Below are 11,155 nucleotides of genomic sequence, written 5' to 3'. Positions count from 1 at the left end.
ATTTTTTTTTTTTTTTTCATTTCACAAATTCATTTTTCTTCGTTTAAGAGCAAGACGTTTTTAACTCTCTTAAACAGAGAGGGTCTATCAGTCCCTCCTTGCGGGACGCCATAAAAATGTCCATTTTCAAAATATGATCAAATTCTCTCGTCCCGTTTTTCGCTTGCGTCTCTGTTCCTCGCACATATATATATATATATATATATATAAAGAGAAATCAATCGGTCAATCAACCACCCTTATAGACTTACTAAGTATATTACCTTCATTAACATCACTTTTTTATTTTTATGGTTATTTTTTTGTTTGCTTTATTTTTTATATATAGTCAAATAGTAGTAAGAATGATCTATTTATTTATAAACTTTCTTTTTTATCACAGTCGTAACAGACATCAACGGAAATAAAAACTGCTGATGACAATAGTTAAAGAAAAAAAAAAAACTTACACTGACGTCAATTGACCAAATAAAAAGTTTCCCTCGCAGGGGAAAAAACTATATATATTTATATATATCTATTTATATATTTATAATTACATAAATAAAAACTCTCTAAACCGGAGACAAAAAAAAAAAGGGAGCGTCTTTTTTGCTTTTATTTATTATTATTATTATTATTTTTTGTGGATGAGTTCAATGCACCGGAAAATTTCCACGAGAGAAATAGATTCCATTCTGTTCAATTTTTCTTTTTTGTTGGGTTCTTCATTCTACCTCACGTCTCTGCAGAGAACTGAAATGTCTTTCTTGCACTGTAAGTAGACCAAAAAAAAAAAAAAATAATAATAACTATTTATGAAGACAAACACACTTCAAAGTGTTTTCACAAGGCCTGACCGTCACCTTAAGTGTTCGAGTCGCAGTATCTCGGAGGCCACTTTCAAAGAGGCCTATGCAAGCGCGCACGCACACACACACACCCGAGAAAAAAAAAATAATAATAAGAATAATAGTAGTATTCGAGTAGCGTTCAAGGCTGTTCATTTCATTCACTGAAAATGTCTGTAGTATTCGTAGTAGTATCTTCTTCCATTCATAACTTCACTGTCTGTCTCTCACAAGAAGAGTCTTTGTTAAGTAAAAGTTGATCCACAAATATGGTCCACTTTTCCCCCAAAAAAGTTCACTCGGTTTTAAAAACAAAAAACACGTTTATCGAAGTCGCCTTTTGCATAATATTCCACGGTTATTATTCGTGTTTTCTTTTGCATTTTTCCTTTGCATAATGATATTTTTTTATCATTTTTTTACACATTTTTTATTTGCATTTTTTTGCCCGTCGAGTGGAAAGTATTTTGAGACAATGTAGAGATTTTTGACGTCTCTAGGACTGTGTCTCTTTGCACTGGTACAGTTATTTATATATATATATGCATATATATATATATATATATATATATATATATATATATATATATATATATATATATATATATATATATATACACATATAATTTCTCGTCACTTTAAAAAGATGATATTAACAACAGCTGTGAAACTTGCTATGATGAAGATCAGACAATTCTGGATAATGTTTATAAAAGCACCTTCCGTTTCGCCTCAAATCTTTATATTTCCTTTTTTCCACTTTTTCAATGTTTTTCCCAAAACACACCGGTCTCTCCTTTTCCTCACCTTCGAAAATAACCACTTTTTCCTCTCTTTCCTTCCTTCTTCCTTCGTGCATGAACACTGTGCATTTTCGAGCGCTGTTGTCACATTTTTTTTTTTTTATAAGAAAAACATCCCAGACGAATGGCTTCTCAGATAGAAGTCAGGTCACATAGAAGTCAGGTCAAACCTCCCCCGTTTGTCTCCGCTATCTTTATCTCGGGTCATTACACTTTGGAACACAGCATTCCCACTTGTGAAACCCCAACTTGTACCAGATAAGCTTCCATTCCCTAGCCCACCGGCCGTCCAGTCCGCTGGTCAGAGTTTATTCTAGTGCCTCCCTGACGCCCACGGCTTGTAAAACGTTCTACGAACTCTTGTAGCTACAAAATCTCGTTGGCCAGTCCATTTGCATTCCATTCTTCTCGGTCTGAGGTTCTTCCTCCTTCTTCTTCTTCTTCTTCTTCTTCTTCTTCTTCTTCTTCTTCTTCTTCTTCAGTGGCATCTCTTGTGATTTTGCTTCTTTTTCTATCCTCTGTTTACTTGGAATTCCGACTGGAATCCAAATGCTCTTCTCTGTCTGGAATTCTGTTGGTCGATTCTGAAATTCAACTGCTCTTCTAAATCTGGAATCCAGCACGTGGAATCTAGCTTTCGTTATTCTGGAATCCAGGTGTCCTGATTCTGGAATTCGACTGTCACTTCCATTCTGGAATCCAGTTGTCCTACTGATGGTGGAGTCTAGCAGTCATTATCCTGGAATCCAGGTGTCCTGATTCTGGAATTCGACTGTCACGCCCATTCTGGAATCCAGCTGTCCTACTGATGGTGGAATCAACCGGTCCTTTTCATTCTGGAACCAGCTGTCCTGGCTCTTTAAATCAACTGGCATTCTCATTCTGGAATCCAGGTGTCCTCCAGATTCTGGAATCCAGGTGTCCTCCAGATTCTGGAATCCAGCAGCTCTACTGATGGTGGAATCTAGCAATCCTCCTCATCCTGGAATCCAGTTGTCCTGATTCTGGAATTCGACCGCCACTCCCATTCTGGAACCAAAGTATCTTTCTGATTCTGGAATCCAGTTGGCCCTTTGATTCTGATTCTGGTGTTGACTGGAGAGAGAGGAAAGGAGTGACTGATCACCTAGAGACGAAAGAGGTCCCGTGTCACAGTTCCTCTTCCAGGTATCCAGCCTTCCGTGGTTCTTCTTCCAGGTATCCAGCCTTCCTTGGAGCCTTCTGCCTTCGTGTAAGAGGCCTCGGGAACCATCTTTGGAGGGAGAGGCTCCAAAGGCGCAAAGTGCTTGTCTGATGGCTTTCCAGAAAGCATAGACAGATAAATATATACCATCCCATGGCCTTCCACAGAATTTCCAGCAATGCTACTCCTGGTTTGGGGTCCGACTTGATTTTGGGACGACGTATCTCGGCCTGAGAAAGCCACGTGTCAAGTACGTCAGTCACTGACGTATGAATATAGTTGTTTCTCTCTCTCTCTCTCTCTCTCTCTCTCTCTCTTCTCTCTCTCTCTCTTTTTCTTCTTCTCTCAGTGTCTGCTCTCTCTCTCTCTCTTCTTCTTCTTCTTCTCTCAGTGTCTGAATGCATTAGCCTCCGCGTCCTTTCCAATCTTCTCGTCTTTCGTTGCATAGGGGGAAAGTATTTTTTTTTTTGGGGGGTGCCATTAACCCAATGGCAATTCAGCCTCTTGTAACAACATCACGTTATTAATAATTAAATAATTATGTATGAGTATGAGGTAGGTGATGATGATGACATTGCAACGCGTGGGATGATGACTCACAACCGAAGAAGCTGCGGTATTTTTTTTTCTATTTTTTTTTTTGACGGGAGAGAAATTAATGATAAAAACGAGGTGAATCGAGCGAGTGAGCAACTTAATAATGAATAAAGGGACATATTTTCGCGTCCCTGAATATCCCTTCGCTCGTAATTTTACATTTCGTCTTTTTTATTTTTATTGGGAAGGCAAAGATCTCTCTTCAGCATCTTCAATCTTTGAAAACTTTTCACCGTTTCTCTTAACATTTCCAAGTCGGGAAGATGAGACACCCCCGATTTATTTTTCCGCCGACGATTCTGGGAATGTTTTTTGCTTTCTTTTTTCCTTTATCATGTTTTCTTTTCCAAGAGGAGGAGGAGGAGGAGGAGGAGGAGGAGGAGGGGGAGGAGTCCTCCTCAATAGATGACCTCGTAGACTGTGGCCTTCTTGTCTCCGGATCCTGTGACGATGTATTTGTCATCGGCTGAGATGTCGCAGCTTAGGACTGACGATGACTCCTTTGACTGTGGGACGAGAGAAAAAATATTATCAGAAGGCATAATTTGCAATGGTGGATAGGAGAAAGAGAGAGAGAGAGAGAGAGAGAGAGAGAGAGAGAGAGAGAGAGAGAGAGAGAGAGATACACTGCTATAATCTATAAGGTGAGATACATTGCTATAATCTATAAGGTAACATTTTTCAAGAGACAGAAAGATGGAGTTTTTAATATTTTTGGGGGGGTTTAGAGAGAGAGAGAGCATGGACGTCATATATCAAGTATTCTTTTGACAAAAAAAATACATACTCTACAATTGCGCTGACAGAAAAAGGTATTGTATATGAACGCAAACTGAGAGGATATTACTTAATACGACATGAGAGAGAGAGAGAGAGAGAGAGAGAGAGAGAGAGAGAGAGAGAGAGAGAGAGAGAGAGACGTTATCTCAAGTATCATTATTCTTTGATATTAAATACTTCAGAATTGCTTTGACTGGAAAAGGCAGATTAACGCAAACTAAGAGAATATCACTAGATATGAGAGAGAGAGAGAGAGAGAGAGAGAGAGAGAGAGAGAGAGAGAGAGAGAGAGAGAGAGAGAGAGAGAGAATATCTACACCCTTATGACACCAAATGCATTACTGTATCAGCAATATCTGTCAAGCAAACGAGAATATCTTTGCCATCAGTCAATCAACCACTCACCTGGAATATGGATGCTCCGTAGGGGGTCCTCCAGGCATTGAGAAGGTTATCCTTCCCGGTGGAGACGAACCACTTCCCGGCGGAGGCGAACTTGAGCGACAGGACGCAGCTTTCGTGAAGGTGGAGCTGGTACTTGTCCGGCTTGTTGACGTGGAGCACCTCCACGTTGGAGCTCTCCATCCCCACGGCCAACCACTCGCCCGTGGGGCAGAAGCCCAGCGAAAAGATCTGGCTGGTGAAGTCGTGCTGTTGCAGCTGCCTTCCCTCCCGGAGGTCCCACGACCTGACGGTGTTGTCGAGGCCCCCCGTCCAGAGTTTGGTCCCGTCGGGGGAGATGTCGATGCAAGAAGCCCCGTCGGTGTGCCCCTGGAACTGCCGCACCAGAGTCTGGTTGTGGAGGTCCCACACCGCGATGTTCCCGTCGCTGCAGCAGCTGAAGCAGACTTTGGAGTCGGGGCTGATGGCCAGGGCGTAGCAGGCCGGGGCGGCCGAGGTGAGCTCGGCCTTGATTCTGGGCGTGGGCGTGGCCAGGTCCCAGATGCTGAGGGTGGAGGCCTCGCCGCCCACCAGAAGGGTTCTTCCGTCAGGCAGGAGCTTCACGGATCTGATGTAGCTGTCACGTTGCTGGAAAGAGAGGAAAGAGGAAAATGACATTATAATATTGGTCATCTCAAGCAATAAATACAATCTTATATATCTTAGATAAAACAGATTCCTCAGAAGTACCTCTCCCTTCAGAGGCTTTTGAAGGACCTCCCCCCGCCCCTCCCCACGCCCCAGAAAACGCAAGGGCATCCCTCCAAGGAAGTCTCCCTCCTCCTCCTGCCATACCAAGAAACTGACATTATGACATTCCTCCCTCGAAGAAGCTCACGAACAAAACCTGTAAAAAAGCAATAAATATATTTTCTAAACCCCAGCTACAAAGGATTCCTCGGAAAGCACCTCTCCCCTCCAGAGGCTTTTGAAGGACCCCACGCCCCTGAGAACGTCAGGAGATTCCTCCAAAGGCTCTCCCTCCTTCCTTCCTCCTTCCATATCTCATTAGCCATTCAGTAGGCGAGGCCGAAGATAAACCTCGACTGACCAACCCCCAGTAAAACACTGCAATAATCCTATCGGTTTGAGTGGGGAGGGGAAGGGGGTGGGAATGGAGGTGGGGGGAAGGGTGTCGGGATGTTAGGGGTGTATAAGGGGCAGGGGGGTGTTTTGGGACAAGGGGGAGGGCTCCAATGGCAGCCGAGTCGAATAGCTTGGTGCTGGAATCACGGGGCGAATACTAATGGTCGCAAGAGGGGGTTCCCATTCCAAGACTGGAGGGGGAGGGGGGGGGGAGGAATGGGGAGTTGTAGGGGGAGGGAAGGATTTTTGGACATGACTGCTACTTAGGATTAAGTAGTCGTTCTCTACCATTACAATAATTCGACAGTTGATGGGTTTTTATATTTTATATATCACGTCACATTTCTCTAGATTTGATCCTGCCCAAATCCACCTGTTTTCTAATCAGTTTCATTTTCCTATCTAATATTCAATTCCCATTCCCATTCCCGTCATATTCTGTCATTCATACGACTTCATCCCATTCCAGACATTCGCACAAGTGGACTGAGAACCTTCTGATAGTAAAGAAGTGACTCAAAATAAGAATTATGAAAAAAAAAATAGTTTTGATAACCTTTCTGGCAGAGATTATCAAAATAAGTCTTACTGATTGCAATAAGTAAAAAAAAAGTACGCAGTCTTTTTTCCTATTTTATCTTTAAAATCACAATATAACTGCTCATGAATATTAAACAAAATAATAAGATAAAAAAATGCAACAGTAAATAAAATATCGAGAAAATGAAATATTAATAAAATGTTAAGAGTAAAAGACAAGATGAAATAAAATGTCAAGATAAAAATACACCAGGATATAAAATATTAAGAGGAAAATTTTATAGTAAATAAAATAAAGAAAAAATGCAATAAAAAATAAATTATTAGGAGGAAAAAATACAAAAATAAAATATTAATAGTAAGAGGAAAAATGCAATGATAAAATATTAAAATAAAATATAAAACAGCAAAAAAATACCTAAACAAAATAAATAAATAAATAAATAAAGAGGAAATTCGGGTACGCATGACAAGGACCCAATCAGACAGAATGTGAGCACCGCATCTATAACGTCCCCTGCGTACCCAGGTCACGTGACCTGTGAGCCAAAATACCCACGCTTACGTGCAACCCTTATAGAGATCCAATGAGGTCTGATTGATCAAGCTTACGTGCAACCCTTAAAGAGATCCAATGAGGTCTGATTGATCAAGCTTTTGTTTTTATTAATTAATTTTTTTTTCTATTCCTGCTCAGATTCAGGCATTAGGTAGTTTTTGAATTCAGAGAGAGAGAGAGAGAGAGAGAGAGAGAGAGAGAGAGAGAGAGAGAGAGAATTGAGGTTTGTCGAAAATGACCACGACATTCAGAGATAGACACAAGCAGTAAGGCAATAAGAACTAGCAGTAAAAGGAGAAGAGAGAGAGAGAGAGAGAGAGAGAGAGAGAGAGAGAGAGAGAGAGAGAGAGAGAGAGAGAGACCCAAAAAGACATCATCATCATCATCACATCACTGATTCTCGGGCGGAGTCGCAGGCAGACCACTGCTTTTTAAAAGCAGCGAGAATCGCAATAAAAGACAAACCAAAATAGTTACGTGGTGGCTAAACGTCACTTCGTGTTAGGGGTGAGTCTTGCCCCTCTCTCTCTCTCTCTCTCTCTCTCTCTCTCTCTCTCTCTCTCTCTCTCTCTCTCTCTCTCTCTTTACTTTACTGCTTGTTCTTACTGCTAGTGTCTAATCTCTGAATGTCTTAGTCGTTTTCGGCAAACCTAAAGTTTCTTTCTCTCTCTCTCTCTCTCCCTCCTCTTACTTTACTGCTTGCTCCCCGTGTCTTTGTGTCTATGTCTTGATGTCTTATTATGTCTTCGTTTTTTGAGTTTTCTTCTCTCTCTCTCTCTCTCTCTCTCTCTCTCTCTCTCTCTCTCTCTCTCTCTCTCTCTGTGGTAACAGAGAAGCCAAAATGGCTAATTTCCCAACTTGAGAGTTTTATTCCTTCCTTGAACTTCAAGTTGCATTTTTATCGTTACATGCTTTGAGCCCGGTATCTGAGAGAGAGAGAGAGAGAGAGAGAGAGAGAGAGAGAGAGAGTCATCGCCTGAGTAAGTTCGTTGGTCTCCGCATTATCATATAATGGCACCGTTAAGTATGCAAGAGGAGGGTTTGAAATTCCACGTATGTTTTATTGTGGTCTTGTGTAAACACAGAGAGAGAGAGAGAGAGAGAGAGAGAGAGAGAGAGAGAGAGAGAGAGAGAGAGAGAGAGAGAGACTTGCTGGTGTCGTGCCACTGGGGTGGTCGTACTCTCTATGTCTGACTCCATCTTTGACGTGTTTTTAAATTTGGTGAAAATTATTATTATAATTATTATTATTATTATTATTATTATTATTATTATCGTTTCTGAGACGATATTATAACCTTCTTCTTTATTCTTTTCTATATTTATTCTCTGCTTTCAATGACAAATGATTACCTCGAAGAGGTAATCCTTTTCCTCAATAGAGGAAGAATCATTTGACAGTTACGCTCTCTCTCTCCACTGCTTTCTATATTGACTACAAATTCTAACAACCCACACACAGACGGCTTCGACGAGGTAATCCCAAACCTCCGGTCTCGAGGACCTCGAAGGGTTAACCTCCCAAACCCGGCCTCCCACCCCAAATTCTCTCCATCACAAAATACCCGAAACCATACAAAAGAATACCTCGCCGAGGTAAAAATCCCCCATCCTCCATCCTCTCCCAAAGAGAGACGAAACCATCCTACAAGCATTCAAGTATTCTCTCTCTCTCTCTCTCTCTCTCTCTCTCTCAAGAGTGAGTGTCAGAAACATGTGCTCAGTGCTGGCCTGATCTTGTCCAACATGCCCCGAGATGAAACTTTGATCACCACCAACGAGTTTCTATTCTCTTCTCCTTCTTCTTCTTCTTCTCTTTTCGTGGTGTTTACATCATCCGCCTCTCGCCTTCGGCTGCTGCTACAGGGTGTTACAAAACGAAAGAGAGAGAGAGAGAGAGATTCCCTACGCTCGTCGCCTGTCCAATTTTTTCTCGTTCATTTTTGCCCGAAAAAAGTTTCATGTTTATTCAACTTTCTTCTTAAATGGTTTGGAAGCCTTTTAGTACAGGACCCGGAATTCTCAGCCATCCTCAATGTTCCCTGAACTTTAAAATAACCAAATAGGAAATGTAGCATATGATATATATATATATATTATATGCGCTTTCTAGACAGAGTAGCTACAATTTCTTATTTGTTTATTTTATAATTCAGGGAACATTGAGGATGACTGAGAGTTCCAGGTACTGGAAAGAATTATTACAAGGACTGATCAAACCGGTGTATCCTTGAATTCATGATCTCCAGATTGTTTATGTGAGATTGGGAGTCTTGACGTGTGCCCCGAGGAATAAAGATACACGTTGATTAATCCATGTTTTGGCATAAAAACATTATTGGTTATTTTGTTTCTTATTCAGGATCTCTCTCTCTCTCTCTCTCTCTCTCTCTCTCTCTCTCTCTCTCTGATATATTGCTCCTACTTTGAATACTTATCAATAACAACGTTTGCTTTTGGAAACTTTCTTAACGGAAGGCACAAACAGACACCACTGATAAAATGTGAGAGAGAGAGAGAGAGAGAGAGAGAGAGAGAGAGAGAGAGAGAGAGAGAGAGAGAGATTCCAACGCGATAATCCCCCCACGACTGCAATAAACAATGCTTAAACCCCCTCGGAGAGTAATCCTCAAGAAACAGAAGATTAGGAAAATCCTCGCCTTGAGGAACCTCTAGATCGTTGACAAGCCTTCCACACTTCGCGAGTTGCTGCTGCTTCTTGCCTATATCCTTAATCCTCCGCTGGACAGGTCGGGATAGAGAGGGATATAGGATGGGATAGAGAGGGATATAGGATGAGACAGAGTGCTAGAAGGAGCGATTAAGATCGCCCAATAGGATTTAATCGAGATTATTTGCCGATTCGAGGGGATCCTTGTTTTGAGCTTCGGGGATTACATGAGAGGTGTTGGCTCCGCCTACGCTTCTGGGTCGTAGGAGAGGAGGGGGAGGAGGAGGGGTGGCGAAGGGGAAGGGAAGGGGAAATTGGGGTTCAGAGGTGGAGGAGGAGAGGGGTTGGGAAGGGGAGGGGAGGGGAAATTGGGGTTTAGAGGAGGAGGAGAAGGTTGAGAGGGGTTGGGAAGGGGTAGGGGAAGAGGAAGGGAAAATGGTGGTTTGGAGGAGGAGGAGGAGGAGGAGGTGGTGACGGCTGGAGCAGGGGAGGGCAACTGCTGGGGAAGGGGAGGGGAGGAGGTAGGGGATGGGGAATGGGGAATAGAAGGGAAATATTGTGGTTCACAAGAGGATAAGTAAGGCAATGGTTGAAGAAAGGAGGGCAAATGGCGGGTGATAGCAGTTGGGAGGGGAAAGGGAAGGGGGATGGAGGAGGGGGGAGGGATTTGTGGGGCTGTAGACCCTCCCCCCAACAGCATTGTTACGCGATGCAGCAGCAGCAGCAGCTGAGGAATGTAAGAGCCCGGTTCCAAAAACGTCTGAAAAATGCAGTGGAACACAGGCCACTTCTCAGAATAGTCTTTGAATGTATCCCTCCCTTCGTCATGAGGCCCAGAATAAACTCCTGCCTACGTCTTGGCTCCTTTCCCCCCTACCACAATCCCCTCCCCCCCCAACCCCCACTAATTATAATATAGCCGGAGAAATCGAAGGTCATTAGGACACTGGCAATTACAATCATCATTTCGAATACTGTAAAAACTCATTATCATCACCTAATCTATAGAGAAAAGCAAACCACTGTGACTTATCTTAGCCTCAGATCTCCCGGGACTCCTACATGTTGGTGTCATCTTGCGTAATTCAGTTTGAAAAGGATTTTCAAAAAGTAGGATTTATTGGGAAAATAATCCTTATATACTAAGAAGGCTCTCAAAGAATGAAGTAGCATTTATTTGGAGAGTAATCCCTTAAATCCTTGGATGTTTTTCAACGATCTAAATTACTTAGGAAGAATAATCTCAAGCCTATTATTGAAAACACCTCAGCATCTAAGAATTAATCTTCCCATAAATCCGAAGTCTAGAAAATCTTTCAGACTGAAGGGATTATTCTTCCCATAAATCCTAATCCTTGAAATCACTGCAACATTAAAGAGATTAACTTAGAACATTCTGCAACAAACTAAAGCCAGCACGTGTCCATTAACGCGTGTATGAGATCGTGAACACAGTTCGAAAATTTGCCGAGGTGAAAAATGCACATGCTTAAGGATTTCCTTCCTTCTCCCGTTTTCCCAGAATCTTAGGCCCCTTTCATCCTTTCCTGCGTGGTTTAGCCAACAACCTATTTGTTCCTCTTCCTTCTTTTCATCGTTTCTTCAAACATGGGCTAAAGAAAGTGGATAAAAAAGGAAAAGATGCACCTGCATTCAGAATAATTG

The 11,155-nt window shown here is 42.1% G+C and overlaps 1 protein-coding gene across 1 annotated transcript in view; it reads right to left on the bottom strand.

Annotated features, from left to right (window-relative positions):
* Positions 1–2,152: 2,152 nt before the first annotated feature.
* Positions 2,153–11,155, bottom strand: part of LOC136829966 (transducin-like enhancer protein 4) — a 162,110-nt gene continuing 153,107 nt past the window's right edge. Inside the window, exons 16-17 of the mRNA XM_067089141.1 lie at positions 4,599–5,222; positions 2,153–3,919 (exon numbers count right to left, since the gene is read on the bottom strand). Of these exons, the coding sequence (XP_066945242.1) occupies positions 3,812–3,919; positions 4,599–5,222 (732 nt within the window). The 3' untranslated portion in view covers positions 2,153–3,811. The remainder of the gene's footprint in view (positions 3,920–4,598; positions 5,223–11,155) is intronic.

This window comes from Macrobrachium rosenbergii, chromosome 45 (genome assembly GCF_040412425.1).
Source record: "Macrobrachium rosenbergii isolate ZJJX-2024 chromosome 45, ASM4041242v1, whole genome shotgun sequence".
Classification (NCBI taxonomy): Eukaryota; Metazoa; Arthropoda; class Malacostraca; order Decapoda; family Palaemonidae; genus Macrobrachium; species Macrobrachium rosenbergii.
This window is presented reverse-complemented; position numbering and strand designations above follow the sequence as displayed.